The 20334-nt window shown below is 46.2% G+C and overlaps 1 protein-coding gene across 1 annotated transcript in view; it reads left to right on the forward strand.

The window, feature by feature from the left end:
* Window positions 1-20334, forward strand: part of LOC115540561 (potassium voltage-gated channel subfamily KQT member 5) — a 100029-nt gene that overhangs the window by 55677 nt on the left and 24018 nt on the right. Inside the window, exons 2-3 of the mRNA XM_030351973.1 lie at window positions 16755-16845; window positions 18945-19071. Coding sequence (XP_030207833.1) covers window positions 16755-16845; window positions 18945-19071 — 218 coding nt within the window. The remainder of the gene's footprint in view (window positions 1-16754; window positions 16846-18944; window positions 19072-20334) is intronic.

A 20334-nucleotide genomic window follows, 5' to 3' on the forward strand; every position in this document is an offset into this window, starting at 1 on the left:
ACTATGTGTTTATCTCATACTTTGCCACTAATGGACGGAAAGTATCGTCATCCCCCTCGCCCTCTCGAGCATCAACCCGAAAGGCGTCTTCATCAGTTAGCGCTCGAGCATTCCCACAGAATAGATTTAGCGTCCTAGATTTAGATCATATTTCCGTTCCCCTCGCCATGTCTCTCTGCCGGTAGCCGCAGCTTGAGCCACGGCGGTAAGTTACGGTTATTTTGTTATTGTTACTGTAACAAAAACAGTTCAACCGCGACTCGCAAATTCATACGCTATCACCCGTGTTCCCTTTCACCTGTCCTTCACCCCAAAGTGTGTGTGTGTGTGTGTGTGTGTGTGTGTGTGTGTGTGTGTGTGTGTGTGTGTGTGTGTGTGTGTGTGTGTGTGTGTGTGTGTGTGTGTGCGTGTGTGTGTGTTTGTATTTTTGTGTGTGTGTGTATGTGAATGTGTGTGTGTGTGTGTGTGTGTGTGTGCATGTGTGAGGTTGTGTGCTATCGTTTGAGTGTCTGTGGCGGATGCGTGTGTGTGTGTGTGTGTGTATGTTTCATTATATTTGATCAATTATTTATGTATGTCGCCATTTATTTATTCATTCACTCATTCATTGCATTATTTATTTATCCATTCGGTTGTTAAATTATTCATCCAAACACTTTTTTGCTGTCTATCTGGAATCCTCGGTACAGAGACACACTATATCTAGAATATTGCTTGTGACTACACGCACTATATCTGAAGATGTCTTAGGATGCCCAAACAACCAATACCAATGTGTACACGTAAGGTTTATGTCCAGCGTCCATCCCTGAACTTAAAGACCCCCACATCTAACACTTTCTGTTGAACAGGAAGTGTGTTTTTATTTTAGATATAGATTCTCCCATGTGCATGAAAATCTTGTGCATGTGCATGTGCATGTGCATGTGCATGTGCATGTGCATGTGCATGTGCTTGTGCTTGTGCTTCTTCTTCTGCTCCTGGCCTCCCATCCGGCTGTCGTCCTCAGCGTGTCCATAGACCCGGCTGGTGTCAGGGGGGAATTGGGTTCTCACCAGTCAGGTCGCTGATCTCTGGCCAGCTGCTGTTCGCTGTCCAGCGTCGCAGCTCTGGTGGTGCGACGCTGGACGGAGCGATCATCCGATCGACCGACAAGCTAACAGCAGGCTAGCTGTTATTCCTTTAAACACAGACTCCAGACAGGTCGCCAGTTCTCTTGACAAAGGGGGCCGTAATTTATTCTTGCTGAGGTTTTGCTGCGTACGTGGGCTTGAAGCCCAAACTGACGTCACGCAGCGCTTACGCACGCTTCTTAAGGCCGTTTGTCACGAGTCGCACACCTCTGAGATTTGGAAGGCTTTGGATTTGGATTCTGGATGAAGCACACCCGGCATTTACCTCGGCACAAACAGCACTTTAAACACGTCTGCTTTTCTCTGTTTGATTTGTACCTCTTGTAATGTCGCAACTTTGCACTTTTACACCAGGTATTTCGGATCGTTTTATTTGAGCGTTATGTTTATTTGAGGTGCTATTTTAAGTAATTGCTATTTTGAGTGTTATTTTATGCCAGGGTTATTTTGAGTGTTTTTATTTGAGTTATCTTATATTTGAGTACTACACAAGTACATTTTAGTTCATCCCAAGTTTTAAGCAGCCATGTTAAGACCATCCACAGTGTTTTATAGTCAACATGTTTTCCCACCATAACTTCCTGTGTTTCTGTAGTTTTTCAGCTTTCATATGTTTTCTGTTTAAGACTTTTTCGACACTAATAAATGTGGTCTTCGTTTGCATTCATTCAAGTCAGCGTTACCACAATTATGCTTTTTAGAATAGACCTCCCCCTTATGTTGCTAGTTTGCACTTTTACTTCACTGAGCCCACTTTGTACTGTGTACTATTTTGGGTGTTTTTTCAAGTGACTTATAAGCACATTAACTTTGTTAATTCAATACCATCTACAGTGTTAGATATGTTAGGTATTTTCCTGCAGTTTACCTGCAGAGAAAATAATATCTTTTTTATTATTGGAAGAAGTTTCAAATAGTACTTCAACTATTTGAATGTGAAACAAAAAGTTTGACACTTTCACACAAATATAGTTTGAAACATATATACTCATGCATCTCGATGAATGCATAGGCTGTTGATTCCATTGCCTCCTCCTCAAAAATCGTCTCCTTAATATTAACAGCATACAAATTATATCTTCCTCAGCATGGAGAAGAAGCAGCTCTGCAGCAGCCAGGCCTGTTAGTTCACAAGAGCAACTACCAACTGCACTTTTTCATGCGTTGCGATTCACAGTGCTAACCAATCATCTAGGACCATATCGCTAACGGTCACACCAAGACTGTAGGATACCATGGAATGGATGGCCTGGATAGCATAGATAACATGGATAGTATGGATCATCAATGCTATCTATGCCATCCAAGGCATCCATGAAAGATGGTGTGGATGGCATGGATAGCATAGATAACATGGATAGTATGGATAGCATAGATGGCATTGATGTTATGGATGACTTTGATAGCATGGATGGCTTTGATAGCATAGATGACTTGGATGTTATGGGTGGCTTGGATGGCATGGATGGCTTGGATGGCATGGATGGCTTGTCCATGTTAAGCATTTCTCGCACTCTGTATCACGGTCACTGTGAGGGAGGCTTTAGGTGAAAATATGTATTTTGTTGTTGTGTCTGGTCTCTTTTGTTATTGTCAGTTTGGATGCGCATCAGGCTTTCTTCTTTGTGCGTGGTTGTTTATATGTCGTCCAATTTATCAGGGGTCATAGATGGAGGAAAATGACGGCGACTTTTGACTTGACTTGGAAATTTCTCATTATTTGCAACTCAATCATCTCTCCTTCCGCTATGGCAGTACAGCTTACTGTGGATCTCACTGTTGAGAAATATCGTGAATGCATCCTATTTTTCAGTCCAAAGCACCATGAGAAATGAGACTCAATGACTAAAGTAAGAGAAGCCGCAGAGTTTAATGAAGTCTCCAGAAAAGGCTCACACTTGGCTTGTACTGCAGTTTGTGTAGGGTCATCGTTTTACATTTACATTTAGGCCATTTAGCAGACGCTTTTATCCAAAGGGACTTACACACATTCACACACCGACGGCGGAGTCAGCCGTGCTCGGCGACCGCCTCATGGACCTCACTAAGAAGCAGTCAAACATGTGAATTTATGTACAAGGTTATAGAGAAAATGTGCTCCTTTCCACTTACCAACCGCCCTCTCAAATCAAGAGTAGCTGGTAAATAAGAGTACATGTCGGTCAATGCCGCTGAATGGATGATGTTATGGTATTGTTGATTTCCTTCACTGTTAAAGCCATCAAGGCTATCGTCATAGCCTTGCTATCTAGCAATTTTATAGATCTGCGTGGGGATGCCGAAATGCTTTTATCCTTGGACAAAATGGACTGGCTTTTGCATCGCTTTGCATCCAAGAGCATTAATCACATCGTCAGCAGCAATGCTCATCAGTATTGTTTCTTTGCTAATTGGTCCGTGTATAATCTATGACTCCTCCCACAAGGTTACACCCCCTCCTCCTCATTTAATAAGGATAGTCAACTCTTTTGGGGCACAACGATGGGAACTATAACTGCCCATGCTCAAGGTGCTCGCTAAAGGTATTCTCAGTCAAATCGCTGTCACTTCAGCTCCCATGCACCAAACTCCCACGCTGCTCCGGTAACTATGACACCTGAGTGATTGACTTCAGGTCTATCTCTATTATTTAAAAGGGTTCAAAATGTACCCAAAAAAGGCTGACAGGCGATTTCTGAGTCACAACGTGCAATATATAATGACAGAACAGATCAAATTAAATGTGACCCAAAAGGTGTGTAGATTTTGATCGGGAAAAGGGAAGGGGATGGATAATCAAGTACGTGCTGGTCCCAATCCGGGAGCAAGCGGATTCTGTTCCGGAAGAATCCAGCACGAATCAAGCCCTGGCCGTATCCCAGACCTTTAAAGCCTCACTTCTAACATCTGAGAAACCACTGCTGAGCTTCTCCACAGCGTCACATCTAGTGCAGAGATAACGGCCTCTTCCTCCTGTGAGGACTAAACAGAGGAAATCAATTGTAACGCCTTTCCCATTCACTGCAAGCCCCGGTCCATTGTCAGTCCTGCTGAGAGTGAATAGTAGAATCGTATCCTTTCTTCCGCCTTGCCACGCTGCTAGGAGAGCATTGCATTGTGACTAGGTGAATAGGTGCAAAATAGAGAATGGAGGAGTGACCGAAAGATTGGAAGTGGGAATATAATGGTTCGCCATACTAGCAGTTTAATACACGCTACGGTAACCATTTCTTTATTCGATGTGTATGGAAACAAAAGGTCCAAAGTGGCATGTGTTGAGGTTCCAACCGATAGCTTTCCTTGGTTGATCCAATCATCCTTTCCCTTTCAGGATTGTCGCCAGGGAAAGAATGATTGGATTTGGGAATGAAGAGTCTCCCAATGTATCCTTGTTTATTAATTCTTTGATTTATTTCCTTTTCCAGTTCCTTCTTCCTTACTCTATATCATTTATGGCTTACTTCTACACATATCAGTACTGAAGTGCTAGGTTGTCATGCTACCCCAGAGATAAGATACCAGTATAATCTGGTTGTAAGGTTGTTTGCACCGAAGAAGATAGAAAATCTGGATTTTGGGTTGATTGAATTGCCATAGATGAAACATATACCTTCTGCCTTACTCTTCATAATTTCTGTCTTACTTATCTACACATATGACTGCTGAAGTGCTAGGTTTACATGCTAACCCTGAGATTGCATCAAAGTATTATCTGGTTGAATGGGTGTTTGCATCGAAGAAGATAGAAAATCTGGACTTTGGGTTGATTTAGTGGCCATCGATGAAACATACATCTGTCCTGGATTATTAATACGAGTCAGAGGAGCCCCTGGCCTGAAACCCTAATGTTCTCGGCTGCTGGGATCCATCCTTCATTATTCCCCAAATTTAGACTGCATGGAGATTGATGCCGGACTGCGTCTTATCGACCGTCCTCCTCTCCCTGGAGATTAATGGGGCTTCTGGCTATTTTGAGGTCGCGGGGAAGGGGTTTGCCCGAGCAAATATAATAGAATACATTTCTCCTTTTTCCTTGGTCCTCCAAAGTCTGTGAGGCAGCACCCCCAAGAGCTGGTAGGTGTACGGCGAGAGCTCTCTTGATCTGGTCAGCGAGAGCTCTCTTGATCTGGTCAGTGTGAGCGCTCTTGATCTGTTCAGTTTGAGCGCTCTTGATCTGTTCAGCGCTGGCCAGCTGGACAGATCAAGAGAGCTCTGTGACACCCTTACCAGGGACAGCCCTGTGACAGCCCTACCAGGGAGTCTGTTTGTGGGAACGCTGCACTAGAACTCACATTAGAGCAGCCTGAGCGAGTGGACTTTTTAAAGACCACAATCCACGCTTTTGTGGACCTATTTGTTTATCCATCCAAGGGCAGATCCCACTTATGGTTGTTTTTCAACCTTGGGCCTAGCCTTATTTCTACCTAATAAATCCAGGCCTTCACTCATTCAATTGAATCACAGCTTCACTGCGACTGCATGTGGACGGCTTAGCTCAGGAGATGGTGCCTTGTAGCCGGAAGGTTGCTACTTCGATCCCCGGCTCCTCCTAGCTGAGTGTCGAGGTGTCCGTGAGCAAGGCACCTCACCCTACTTGCTCCAGACGAGCTGGCTGTCCCCTCGCATTGTTGACTCCAGCGTCGGTGTGTGAATGTGTGCGTGAACCGCTGTTATCCAAAGTCCGTTTGGATAAAAGCGTCTTCTAAATGCTTCTAAACGTAAATGAGATTTACCCCTCGCTCCCAGCCAGCGTCGCCATGCCCTGACGGAGACCAGGTGTCTGGACACCTTATTACACTCCCCTGCTGCATCATTAATACCGTTTGGCGGAGGGGCGGAGTCCAGCAGGCCCGGTCCATCGACCCCCCTAACTGGGTGGAGGATGCGGTCGCCGCGGTGATTGATGGCGATGGCCCCGGAGAAATTGGAACGCCAGCGTAGAGCACAAAGGAGTCCGTGGGGAGAACTTGGGAATAAAGTCCTTCGTGTTTGTTCACGAATGGCACAACAGGAATCGCTCCGGGCATGGTGCATTTTTTGTTTTGTGAGTAGACTTGGGGAAGAAATCACATTAGCGTACGGCACAGATGAGTAGTCGCACTGGCTCAGTCCCCGGGGACACTATATATGACCACATCTGTCAAAACCGAGCGTGCCCCCCACTCAACTCACCCATGGCGAAGAGATAGAACATCGAATCAGGGTATATTCACAGATGTGATTCGTTAAAATATCTGAAAAAATGACATATAATCTATATATACTTGCCCCTTCAAAATATTGATATTGTCAATATTTATTGTAATAAATTATTATTAGAATAATTGTCATGCCTCATTATTTGTACTGCCTTTTACTGATGTTCCACAAGACGACAAGGTCTGGAGAACACTTGAGACATCGGCCCTGGGGGTAATAACTCCCACACGGCCCCCTCCATGCCCAGATAGTCACTTGACGATCCAGACGAGAGAGGTGGATCCAGCTGTTGTGCGTCTCTCCCCTGTGCTCCTCCGAAGCCCCAAGATGTGGCGATGTCCCCGGGGCCCGAGAGTGGGTGGTGGGGGATGGCCCGGGGCCCGAGAGTGGGTGGTGGATGGTCCTCAAGCGGTTCTTAACCACCAGGCCACACTCGCACATCTGTGTGTCTAGGGCTGGGCGATATGACGATATCATACCGTGGACGATATGAAAGTGTCTACCGGGACAGATTTGGCCATATCGTTTATACCGAGAGAGAAAAAAAAAAAAATAATAAATAAAAAATTGTATTGAAAAATGTTCAATGTTTACAAGATGTTTGCACTATATGACACTGCAGTTAATGACAGATTGTTCGCTACTTACTCCTTTGTAAGCATGGAAATTCAAGTTCAAAATAAAATAAAAAACTGATCAAATGTGAAGTATGGTTATTTTAAGCCATTTATTATTTTAATCTACTTCAAAAATACCATATCGTGATATATATCCATATCGTGATATAAAATTACTCATATCGTGATATAAGATTTTGTCCATATCGCCCAGCCCTATTCTCAACCTCCACCACAACAACATCAACCTCCGCCCCCCTCCACCTATACTTATATTTATACCTATACTTGATCTGCAGATTTCTACCTCTTCCCCTTACTTAAATGGGATTGGGCCCAATCCCATTTCTACCCCTTACGCCTTCCCCTTACCCATTCAAAACAAGGGGGAGGGGTAAGAGGAAGGGCCAAGGGGTAGAAATGGGATTGGGCCTAAATTAAAGCTTCTAGGACTGTCTATTTGTAAGACTCTGTCCTGGACTGATCATGCTAGGCAGATAGATGCTAAGCTGAGTAGAAGCATTGCTACGCTATTGGTCCGGAAATGTGCCACCTACTTACCAGCTTACGGAGACAGGTTGTTCAAACATTAGTATTATGCCATCTCGACTATTGTTCTGTAATTTGGGCCTCTGCCTCTAAGACTGACTTAAGCAACCTACAAACTGTACAAAACAGGGCTGCAAGACTTGCCCTTGATAGATCTTACAGATCAAATGACGATCGGATGCATTCTGATCTGAAGTGGCCTAAAGTTCCTGATAGGTTATCCAATAGGTCCTTGATATTTAGTAAGAATGTCATTTCCACTCATGTTCCTAGAGCTCTCTTTAACGAAATAAGGTTCTGCTCTGATGCTCATTCATACGGTACTAGATCTGCAACAGCAGGACATTTTGCTACCGCACTATAGAACGAATGTGATGAAGAAAACAGCCTTCTATAGATCTATGTCTTTATGGAATTCCCTTTGCATATTCGTTTTAGAACTGTAAAGAAAGAATTCAATAGGCTAATTAATTCCTATTTTTATGTTTGTTCAATATGAACTCAGGACTCTGACTTGGTACTCAATGTATTGTATTTTGATGTGGGTGTTTGCATACTCTGAAGCGCACAGATGCCTATTTATTTATGTATTTCCAACTGTTGTTTTGTAGCTGTAATCTTGTCACTGTTACTTTTACTGTATTTGAATGAATGCGATTGTTGATTTGTTATTTGTGTGTTCAGATTTTAATTAGACCCCAGGAAGAATAGTCTGCTGCTTCTGTGTCAACTAATGGGGATCCACAGCTGAACAATAAACAATAAACAAACCCTCCAAAAAAGTAGTTTGAGGTCTTGATAAACCGTCGCCTCACTCTCCCTGTCCCTGAAGACCGCCCCCAGAGACGGGGGGGCTGATGCCACCCCTGCCAGAGGACCTTCATGTGGGCAGGAGCATCTCTGTGGAACGCATCGCAGCCTCAGACTTTAATAAATTGTGGAAGGCGGCCGAGCCAGCCGAGACCGGGGCCACTTGTAAAGTCAGCACTGTAAAGTTACTTTCCATTGCATGTCCTCCTCCGGCTCTCGACGCACGCTGTCTCGTCCTTTCTCTCTCGCACGCTCTCCCTCTCTCTTGCTCTTTCTCTCTTGCACAGGCTCTCTCTCTCTCTCTCTCTGGCCTCTCTCCCTCTTCGTCTCTCTCTCTTGCTCTCTCTCACCCTCTCTCTCTCTCTATCTCTCTCTCTCTCTCTCTCTCTCTCTCTCGCCTTCTCTCTCTCCCTCTCGCCCTCTCTCTCTCTCGCCCTCTCTCTCGCTGCCTCTCTCTCCCTTGATGGATTTTTAATTAGTGGAGCCTCTTTAGCCTGTGGATTAGAGTGGGACACGCATTCAAACGGAGCGCCAGAGCTTTACGAGTCGTCGCTTTACAGTGTCTACTTTTCATTTAGTTTCGTCTCTTTTGTTTTACTAGTACGGTTATAAGGGGACCATAGCTTTCCATTACACACTGGGGGGGCTAAATTGTCGGGTCTGGAGAACGGAGGAAAGTTTGGCCTTGAATGCACCTTCTAAGAATCTATATGATTCGATTTTTGTCTCTCTCTTTGTCTCTCTCTGTCTCTCTCTTTGTCTCTCTCTGTCTCTCTGTCACTCTCTGTCTCTCTCTCTCTCTCTCTCTCTCTCTCTCTCTCTCTCTCTCTCTCTCTCTCTCTCTCTCTCTCTCTCTCTCTCTCTCTTTCTCTTTCTCTGTGTCTCTCTCTTTGTCTCTCTCTATCTCTGTCTTTGTCTCTCTCTCTCTCTCTCTCTCTCTCTCTCTCTCTCTCTCTCTCTCTCTCTCTCTCTCTCTCTCTCTCTCTCTCTCTCTCTCTGTGTCTCTCTTTCTCTGTGTCTCTCTCTGTGTATCTCTCTCTCTCCCCCCCTCCCTCCCTCCCTCCCTCCCTCTCTCTCTGTCTGTTATGTATTAATCGGGTCTACTTTGTTGCGGTTAAGTTATGATGATTTCCCGGCCCAGCTGTTTCGGCACCTTCATCGCCTTGCGAGTGAAACATCCCCACTGACGCACCCGTTCCATCTGCTTCTTCTCTAATTATCTTTTGGGCTGGTGGGTAGCTGGGGAGAAGGGGGGGGGGGGGTTGGTGAACTCTGGGGGAAGAAGGGGTATTTGGTTATGCAATGCAGAACCAGCTGGATGGTGCGACTGGAACTGGATACTGAGGGAGCACACCATACAAACGAGAATTAAAGCCCTCTTTAATCCCCCCCCCCCCCCAGAAGTACAGACACACTAAAAACAAAGCTTTTGGGGCTGGTTAACGGAGGAAAGTTTGGCCTTGAATGTGTCTTTTAAGAATCTATAGAATTAAATGTTACCCATAGCTCTCTCTCTCTCTCTCTCTCTCTCTGTCTGTCTGTCTCTCTCTCTGTCACTCTTTTTCTTTCTCCCCCTCTCTCACTGTGTCTCTCTCTCTCTCTCTCTCTCTCTCTCTCTCTCTCTCTCTCTCTCTCTCTCTCTCTCTCTCTCTCTCTCTCTCTCTCTCTCTCTCTTTGACAGCTGAATGCTCTTAATTGGACTGTATCCTCGGATGCTTTTCTCTCCCTGAAAAACCCATTTCACTCGGGCCGATGTTCATGTGCTAATTTACCCCTTTGACCTCGCTAACTCTTGTTTTCGCATCGTTTGGAAACGTTAGCCTATTTTATCTCAAGCCAGCATGCCGGGTTCCGGGGGCTGGAGCACCTTGCTGACCTTTAGTCTGAATGAAAACACTGCAGAGTGGCCATGTTCTCACGTTGTTGGGCTGAAAATGTCAGATGAATATCACAGATATATTTCTATTGTCACCGCTCCCCGTACATAAAAGAGCGCCTTGTTTACGAACTCAGGTGTCTCGCTGTTCGCTCTTCTGAAGTATTAGTGCTAAACCGTAATGCTCGGAAACCCTCTTGTCCTATTATCCTGTTTTGTAAAGAAACTGGCCTTATTCTGTCAAAGCACACAGCGGCAAAACAACTGTTCTAATATTCCACATGCTGCTTCACAGCGCTGGGTGCGTCGCGCTAGCAGCTCAGCCGCGGCTCGGCTTAGCAGCGCAAACGCCTCCGACAGAGTTTTAATGCGAGTTAGCCTAGCGGTGCAGGCAACGGTTAGCGCTAATGCCTCCGCCACGGCTCGGCTAAGCAGCGCGACCGTGCCTGTCCACGAGGCCTCAGACAGAGCTTCAGTGGGAGTGAGCCTAGCCGCGGCGCAGGCGAAGGTTAGCGCCAGCACCGAAGCCGCAGCGCGGCTAAGCAGCACGGCCAGAATTTTATTTATTTAACGTTTTGACCCTTAAGAAGGGAGGGATAATTGCATTGTTTAAAAAATGCACGGCATTTATCCAACCCTCTGATCCGATCGTTTAGGGTTAGGGTTAGTCAGGGTTAGGTCTCTGCTTAGGGACACTCCAGCAATCAGCTAAGAGGAGGCGGGATCCAACCGACAACCTTCTGGTTATGTTCAACCTGCTCTACCTCCTGAGCTAAGCCGACCTGACTGTTTATTCTTCTTCAGAATTGTTAGTAGTGTAGCTGAGAGAATAAACGTATTCAAGGAAAAGCTTTTGGTTTTTCCCATGAATAATGGAATCGTAGCTGGTAGCACAATGATTAGCATAACAATATACTTTTATCATGTGCATTTGTGTGCCTTTCGGGCATGTGTGTGTGCGAGTGTGCGTATCTATGTGTGTGCGTGTGTGTGTGTGTGTGTAGTGTTGGAGAGTGCAGCGTGATCTTTTCTCCATCACCCATTGACATGATACAGAGCTGTGTTCTGGCCCAGGGTTTCAAAGAGCCCAGGTGCATCATGGGTATTGTCTCCTCTGCCCTTGTCCCGATGCCATTTGCCGTCGACTTCACTCGTAGACATTTTCCAGAAGCTTTCTCCTGATCCCTTCCTTTAGCACAGAAGTGCCTTACACTTTGTAAGGCACTTCTCTGTGCTAAAGGAAGGGTTCAGGAGACTTTAGACAGCTCACAAGATGGTGAGTCTCTCTCATCTTTTTGTACCCACTCTCGCATTCTCTCTCTCTCTTTCTCTCTCTCTCTTTCTCTCTCTCTCTCTCTCTCTCTCTCTCTCTCTCTCTCTCTCTCTCTCTCTCTCTCTCTCTCTCTCTCTCTCTCACTCTCTCTCTCTCTCTCTCTCTCTCTCTCTCTCTCTCTCTCTCTCTCTCTCTCTCTCTCTCTCTCTCTCTCTCTCTCTCTCCCTCTCTCCTTCTCTCTGACTCTCTGTTGGGTTAATTAGATATTTTATAAAAGCGGATCTATCGAGAACATGAAAAAAAACAACGTATATTCAAATTGATATTTGCTCAGTCTAATGACTATGGGTAAGACGTGTTTGTGTCTGTCTGGGATCAATAAACTACCATCTTACCGTATCTTCGCTATAGGTTAACATGAATCGATCTTATTTTGCTCACTGTTTGTTGAGCTTATTGTTACATAAATCATAAGACATGAACAAAACAACCTATATTAAATGTCTTTATATGTCTTCAACCCAAGCATGTGTGGCACTGCACAGCCACTTCTATCCACGGTGCTGCCGTGAACGTTGTCCAGGACCTTTGGGTGCCAAGCAGGCTTCCGTCCACTGACCTGCGTGCAGACGGATGGGGTGAAGCCTGATCCAATGCCAAGCGGTCACACTGTCGCTCCACTGAATATCATTCAAAGACGTTACAATGCATTCAGCTCAATGCAAACCACCGACTTTTGGGGCTCACAAAGATCAGGACCATGGATAGCATCGGCGGAGCACGCTGTTAAACTATTCACCGTCAAATTACTGTAAAGCACTGGCAGCAGTTTCGCCAGTAAGGTACTGTTTATTTACGGAACTGTGAAACCTAAATACAGTATATTACTGTTAGAATATCACCGTTAATGTTTGTTGATGTGCATATATCAACAGAAAGTATAGATGGTTTGACAAGCGGTTGGTTGTTGTGATGCTAGCAGGAAGAGAGCGTTGAGCTCAGCTTGAGGAGAGCTGTCCGTCACAGTGGGGGTAGACCTGTGACCGTCACCGTATGTCTATCGTGACCAAAGTATACCTCTAACAACCCCCCCCACCCACCCACTCACTGAAGGTAAATGGTAAATGGACTGAATTTATGTAGCACTATTCTAACCACTCAAAGAGCTTTACAATATTGCCTGACATTCACCCACACAATCATAAAGGCAGCAGCCAGCTCGTCGGGAGCAGTGACGGTTTGGTGCATTGCTCAGGGACACCCCGACGAAGCTAGGAGTAGCCGGGGGATGGAACTAGCAACCTTCTGGTTACCAGCCCACCTGCTCTACCTCCTGAGCCACATGCCGCCTTGATGCTAATAATGATTTCATGGCATCATCAGCTGTGCCTTGTCACTCATCCTTGATTGGTTGAATTCGACGGTGAATTCCCGACAAACCAGGTTTTTACTTTAAACAACTTTTTGATTGGAAATCAGCAGCAGATCTCCATGGTATTCCTGTGGTTTGAAGGAAGTCTGTAAACACGCGTCAAAAAAATCATACAAGTCTGAAAACCTTGTGGCTCCCAAAGCACAGATTGAAAACATGGACAAAGTTCAAATACTTCATAATCATAATTCAGTTGTTCTCAAAAATAATCAAACGTCAGTCCTTTTCGGTGAAGACCCTGCATAACAGATGATGTAAAACTGATGTTTCGCTTCGCCACTCTCTTTCCAGAAAGATGGAGGCAATATCGCAGAACCGTTCAACACTAGCGGCTTCTTGAAGTTATGTGTTTTTGTGTGTGTGTGTGTGTGTGTGTGTGTGTGTGTGTGTGTGTGTGTGTGTGTGTGTGTGTGTGTGTGTGTGTGTGTGTGTGTGTGTGTGTGTGTGTGTGTGTGTGTGGGTGTTTGACTGAGAGCGAGGGAGGGAAAGGATGTGTGTCTCAGTGTGTGTGTGAGAGAATGAATATCTGTGTTTTATATGTGTGTGTGTAAAAGCCATTCTAGTGTTTGAGTGGGTGGAAGGACAGATGTCTCTATGTCTCTCTCTCTCTCTCTCTCTCTCTCTCTCTCTCGCCCTCACTCTTTCTGCATCTGCAATTCTCTCTTGCGCCCACAATCACTCACACTTTCTCTCTCTCTCTCTCTCTCTCTCTCTCTCTCTCTTTCTTCTGCAGCTCTCTCTCTCTCTTCTCCGTCCCTCTCTCTCTCTCTCTCTCTCTCTCTCTCTCTCTCTCTCTCTCTCTCTCTCTCTCTCTCTCTCTCTCTCTCTCTCTCTCTCTCTCTCTCTCTTTCTTCTGCAGCTCTCTCTCTCTCCCTCTCTCTCTCTCTCTCTCTTTCTTCTGCAGCTCTCTCTCTCTCTCTCTCTCTCTCTCTCTCTCTCTCTCTCTCTCTCTCTCTCTCTTTCTCTCTCTCTCTCTCCTTGTGCATCTCCATATTTCCCTCTACCAGAGCCAGTGTGGCGATCTCCCAGCACTGCGATGATAGAGAAGAGTTATCCCCAGAGCCGGGAACATCAGGACGCACAGCCTAGCCTCCCACCCAGTGTGTGCTTTACGGTTGAGTCCTCAATGCTCAACCTCAGCCTTCCGTTTGGGATCGGGCTGATTGGCCGATGTAGGTGTGCTGCGTTGAAACAGGGCGCCCCTTGTTTCAAATGACAGCTCCACAATGCACGTCAGCGAGAACTGTATTCTCCACCATTTTACACCGGGAGACGATGGATGTGTCAGGCTTCATTTCCCCCTCCACGCTGTCGGTGCCTCCACACATAACAGCCTTCAGTGTGCCTCAGACGGGCAGGAAACAAAGGGAATCGTACCGACGTTGACCGCCGGGTTGCCGACCGGCCCCGACACACATAATGACATAACCATCCCTCGGAAGCTGTGGAAAACACTGACCTCCGCTTTGGCTCTCCAGAGGTTGCACAAGGGTCAGGGCCCAGCGTGACCCATGGAGTAGTTACCCCCCTCCTCCTCTCTCTCCGTCTTCCTCTGGAAGGTCGATCCCTTTCACAGGCGCCGCCGTTCAATGCCTGCTAGTCGTCCCCACGCTGCCCCCCGTTTTTAAGGGTCTATGCCGTCCTCGTGTTGATTAGGGAGCAGTCGATTCACACTGAGGCGCTCAGAGCCGAGGTCCTCCTGGTTTATGACGCTCGCTTACACACACACACACACACACACACACACACACACACACACACACACACACACACACACACACACACACACACACACACACACACAGGGCAATGCAAGCAGGGTAACACGCATGCACAAGAACACATGCACGTGCACACGCACACGCACGTGCACACACTTAAACACACACAAACACGCACGCACACACATAGGCACGCACACACACATACACACACACGCACCTAAACACACATACACACACACACACACACACACACGCACCTAAACACACATACACATACACACACGCCCGCACCCACACACAGAGTTAAAGACATGGTGAATTATCACAAGCAGACATTATTGATGGACCTCATTATTAGCGGTACATTCATTGTCGTTGTTAATCTCGTGTCTGAATCCCTTTTAATAAGTCGCGGCACGACGTAAGACAACCGCACGGCGGGGCAACCCATCTCTTCACACCGTGGGTGTTGTTAGGACATAACGCGGATCGGATGTATTTCAGAGTGGTCATTCTGACGAACAGGGTTGAATATGTCGGCCGTTTTACTCTCAGGGGAAGAGCCTCTTTAGCTCAAGGTTACAACTTCTACATGAACCACAGGTGGGAGTAAGCGGACCAGGAGTAAGAGATGGCTAGGTGTGTGTGTGTGTGTGCGTGCGTGCATGCGCGTGTGTGTGTGCATGTTTGCATTACTCTGCTAATGCTTGTGTGTTTGTGTGTGCGTGTGTGTGTGTGTGTGTGCAGCAGGGCCACTGCCTCCAGGGGGTTTGTACTCTGAATGAGCCTCACTGAGAAGCAGCACCCAGCCTGTAAACCATTCAGTCCCCTTTTAAAGGAGCTCCGGGATGATTCGATACAGATGTTCTCTAACCGTTTAATACGACGGACCACCATAACTCCAACTTCCCTATTCTCAGATTTCAGACAATAATGCGTATTTCTTCTTTTTTTTTTATGTGTTTTCCACTGAACTCCCATTCGTCTTTTATGTGATGGAAAACCATAGCATGACACGATTATGAAGACCCATGTCTCTCTCCTGCTTCTTTGCGGGAGGAGCGCTGAAGGTCAATACTCCGAAACGGTCGATGCCGTCGTCGGTTTTCCGATAGCCGCGGCGGCGTTCCTGCTTGTTTGCGCTTCGTGAGCGAATCACGAAGCGCAAACAAGCGTGGATAACCGGATATCTCAGGAAATTGAATAATGGCCGTGCTATGACGGGGAGGATGTCGGTTTTCCGTTTCGATCGAGTGGCCCCATGTCGGTGGTTCTCTTCCACCACACGCCCGGGTTCAAAGACAGGAGGAACTTTACTGTGAACTCAATGGCTCGTTTTGGTTTTAGTATTTTTTTACATGGGAACTATACAATGAACTGTTTTGCGTTTGGAATGCAGCCGGGTTGAAACTCTGGGCTCATTCCAACTCTGGGCTGGGAAGACAACAACTGCTTTTAGAAAACCAAAAACCTTTCCTGGACTTTTGTCTTAGATGAGTCTAAGTCTGTGCACATATGGCCCTGAGATGAGAGAAGGTGTTAATTGTGTGAATGTTGGCTATGTGAATGTTGTGGTACTCGCATAACAGTTGATAATAATCACTGTGATCTTTATTGCTTTTTCATTGCACATCATGATGATATCATGAATGACTGGCTGCACATGCTCCACAGGCTGCAGCAGCTGCCTCTCAACCTGCTCCGGGAATCAAATCAATCAGTCTTTATTTATATAGTGCCTTTCTTGCAAAAATTGCAATACCAGGTGCTTAACAATACAATGAAAATCAAGAAAAATCAAGAAATAAATTAAACAGATTTAGAGAATCCTGCGCTGAATAGTTATGTTTTAAGGTTTCCTTTAAAGGTATTCACAGATCAGTCTTCTGGGGTCTTCCGGTCTGCACATGTTTTGGCTTCCAGCGTGTCTTCTTCCTGTGTTTAAGGTCGATCCGTAGCTCACGTTTTGACTTCCTGTGTGTCTTCTTCCTGTGTTTAAGGTCGATCCTTCGCTCACGTTTTGACTTCCTGCGTGTCTTCTTCCTGTGTTTAAGGTCGATCCTACGCTCACTTTTTGACTTCCAGCGTGTCTTCTTCCTGTGTTTAAGGTCGATCCTACGCTCACTTTTTGACTTCCTGTGTGTCTTCTTCCTGTGTTTCAGGTTCATCCTCGTGTTCAGCTGCCTGGTTCTCTCGGTGTTCTCCACCATCCCGGCCCACCAGGACTTCTCCTCCTACTGCCTGCTCATCCTGGTAAGAAAGGGGGGGGGGGGGGGGGGGGGGGGCGGAGGTAGCCCAGGTGGTAGAACCGGTGGACGTTGAGAAGTTGCTAGCTCGATCCCCGGCTCCTCCTAGCCGAGTGTCGAGGTGTACCTGAGCACGACGCCTCACCTTGACTTCTCCCAACGAGCTGGCTGTCGCCCGGCTGCGTGGTTGATTCTGCCATCCGTGTGTGAATGTTTGGATTAAAGCGTCAGCAGAATCCCCTTCATGTAAATGTAAACTTCGGAGCCCTCCCTCACCAACTCGCTATCGCTCCAAACAGGCCCGACTCCGTAGAAAGGCAAACGTAAGGAGCACAAGAAGGAAAACATCCAAATGTGTACCTCATGCCTGCTGACAGGGTGCAGCTGACACTCTTCTTCGCCTGCGCCCTTATAACGCCATCACGTTGTTGATTCTACACTTTGTAGTTCGCCGTTTGATCATTTTCTAATAAGGGTTAACGGGTGTGTATACTTCGTTAGCGTTCAAACGCATTTTAATGACCGGACGGACTCTGCCTGTGTGCGATTCTCTCCTCTGGGTGCCACAGCTGGGGCCCTGGCGTCATCCGAGGCATTCCTTTACGAATCGACGATTTAACGCTCCGAAAAACGAAATAACCAAATGGAATTGATGATGAATGATGACGTTTGAAGATGGACGTAACAAATCAGTCAGACCATCAGAGGCATTCCTTTTCGCAATCAACAATTTAACGCACAGAAATAGGAAATTACCAAATAGAATTGATGATGAATGATGACATTTGAAGATGGACATAACAAGCCTGTCAGACCGGTCAGAGTGTGAAATATTTTGAAAAACGGCTCAGTCCTCGGCATAATTTTTCAACATGACTGGACTCCAGTTGTAGATTTGGTTTGGTCCTCTTCAGTCGTTTCTTTTGTGAGTAATTCTCAGTCTGTAAGGCTCTCCCACAGTCACGAATCGAAAAGCCCCGCAGTAATTTGACATAACGAGTCTCAAACGTTGCTGTTTGAAATGCCAGGGACAGGGCCTTGCGCTGCTCTAGTGCAGTGACTGATTTGACACCCTGGGCTGGACTGTTGTTATCTAACGCTGCAAAGAGCAGTAGAGTGCTTTGATGGTGGATGGCTGAGGCTAGGATGACTCAGCCACTGTTTACAGGAGAGCCAGAGAGTGTGAGACAGGCATTAAGACTTTTAAAGCCGTCTCAGCATTAACCGAATCCTAATGTGGAGAATCATGCATGCGATCCGAGTGCCAGAATGTGTTCAAAAAACATCCCCCTTTCGTTTTAATAACGTAAAATGTCCATTGCCTTCTAAAAACGGTGCCCATAACAAGTGAAGATGTACCGGTGGGCCGACGGTGTAAAAGAGAAGAGAGCGCTCACTCAGCACATCGCACTGACTGAGTTATGCAGCTGTATTCGGTAAAATGATGAAGCATGTTTCACAGCAGATATGTCAGCCCTGTTTATTTTTTGTGCTCTCCGTCGGCAGAACAACAGCAACCTGCCACACACAGCGTTGTTGTCTGACATATTTCAGCACTATAAGGATGCTGCCTCTCTCAGGTATCCAGTAGCTCACGATGTCAGTCAACAATTGAAAAAAAACAAAATGGACAGTGATGAACAGTAAAAGTCAATGAAATAAGTCAATAAGAATATAGCAATATTGCACATAATTGAAATTGCATACAAGACACAGCCCATAGTGGAATTGTAAACTAGCTGTAAGCAAAAACAAATAAAGACGATGATGGTTTTTCTCAAGGAAGGTTTCAGCGTTTTGCCAATTCCAAAATACAGAAAATAATGCGACGAGCAATTACAGACAGATCGGGAAATGATAGCATTTGTAAAAGGCCGTATTCCTCCCCACACACTAGTTAACGCTACGATAACCGCAGAGAGCTAAATCAATACGCGGGTTAACAAGGCGCTCATAATCTTATCAAACTCAAGGCACTTATGCTCTGCAAAACAAATCCATTATCATTCAAATGGGCTCACACCGGTAGGTAACGGTCTCCATCAGTGTCATGTGTCTGTGACGGTGGCGGAAAGAAACACAAGCGTTGTGTCGACTCTGCTGCAGGAGTTTGTGATGATCGTGGTGTTCGGCTTGGAGTACATCGCCCGGATCTGGTCCGCTGGCTGCTGCTGTCGCTACCGGGGATGGCAGGGACGGCTGCGCTTCGCAAGGAAGCCCTTCTGTGTGATCGGTGAGTCTTTCATACCCATGTCCCCCCCTGTCTGAATCTCGCCCTGACGAATTTGACTCAATTCCACCATTTTGGACATTATGGACACTCAACAAAACACAGAGAAGTGACATTACAGTTACACAGGTGTCCTTAATCCTTAAGTGAATATGTTAACTATGAGTTAGAATGCATCTTAGGTTGAATAGGTTTGGCTATGTGTGAGTGTTGGCCATCTTGATTCTATGGATATTGTGCGTGCGTGCGTGTATTCCAGCGCACGGGTAAGTATCACGTGCGCTGGATTAAGATAATAAATGAGATGAGGCTGGAACCAATCAGCCAAAGCAGGTGATTTGTCTCTTGAACACATTTGAAAATCATCAGTCCCACATTTTCTTCGCGCTGCAATGCTCTTTTCGAGGGCAGAGAAAACAAAACAACTGACACCACTGATGAATGAGGTTTGCTTTACACATCCCACAATTACGAAGGGTTCAAAGGCTTCACTTCCACAGGAAGTGTCTTATTAAATGGCCTGGGAGGGGTTGCGTGATGGTGGAGTGAGAAACGGCCAAATGCTTCCACTGGGCCCAAATTGGATGGTCGATTTCCTGTGTGTGTGTGTGTGTGTGTGTTTCTCTTTTAACCTTTTAACCAAACTGCAATGCGTCAGTTGACGTAGTTATTTTTTTCTTTTTTTAAAGAGAGACAGACTAATCATCCATGCATCAAACCATGTGTAGATGCATGGCCACACACACACATACACACACACACCTAGCCATCTACTACTCTGGTCGTTTGAAGGAACTGGTACATGAATCAGGTGATTCATGTTGAGTGTGTGTGGTGATGGCTGCTTTAACCTGTGCACACTTATCAGTCACTGCGCAACAGGGGCCTCATCAAGGCCCGAGCCTTGGTGAGGCTTGGGCCTTGTTCAGTACGTATACGTCTACATGAGGCCGTAGCGCAGTTAACAGACGAGCTGAGTTGGTGACGTCATCGAGTCCGCTGCTGTTCCAATAGCAGGTGCGTCCTCCAGTCCTCGGAAGTTTGTACTTGGAAATTCGAACTCGCCAAGTTCGAACTTCGTAGTCCGCAAGTCTGAAGTTTGCGTACTTGGTATTGAGAAACGGCCCAAGAGTCCAACCAGTCCGACTTAAACCAGCCATCATCCACACACACTGCACATTCACCGTCTCTCCCATGGTCGACCATCAATACTAACGATCTCACTCCTAAAGCGAGCCAACCCTCATTGAATCGTTTTAAGGCTCG

Source organism: Gadus morhua, chromosome 3, assembly GCF_902167405.1.
Source record: "Gadus morhua chromosome 3, gadMor3.0, whole genome shotgun sequence".
Lineage (NCBI taxonomy): Eukaryota > Metazoa > Chordata > Actinopteri > Gadiformes > Gadidae > Gadus > Gadus morhua.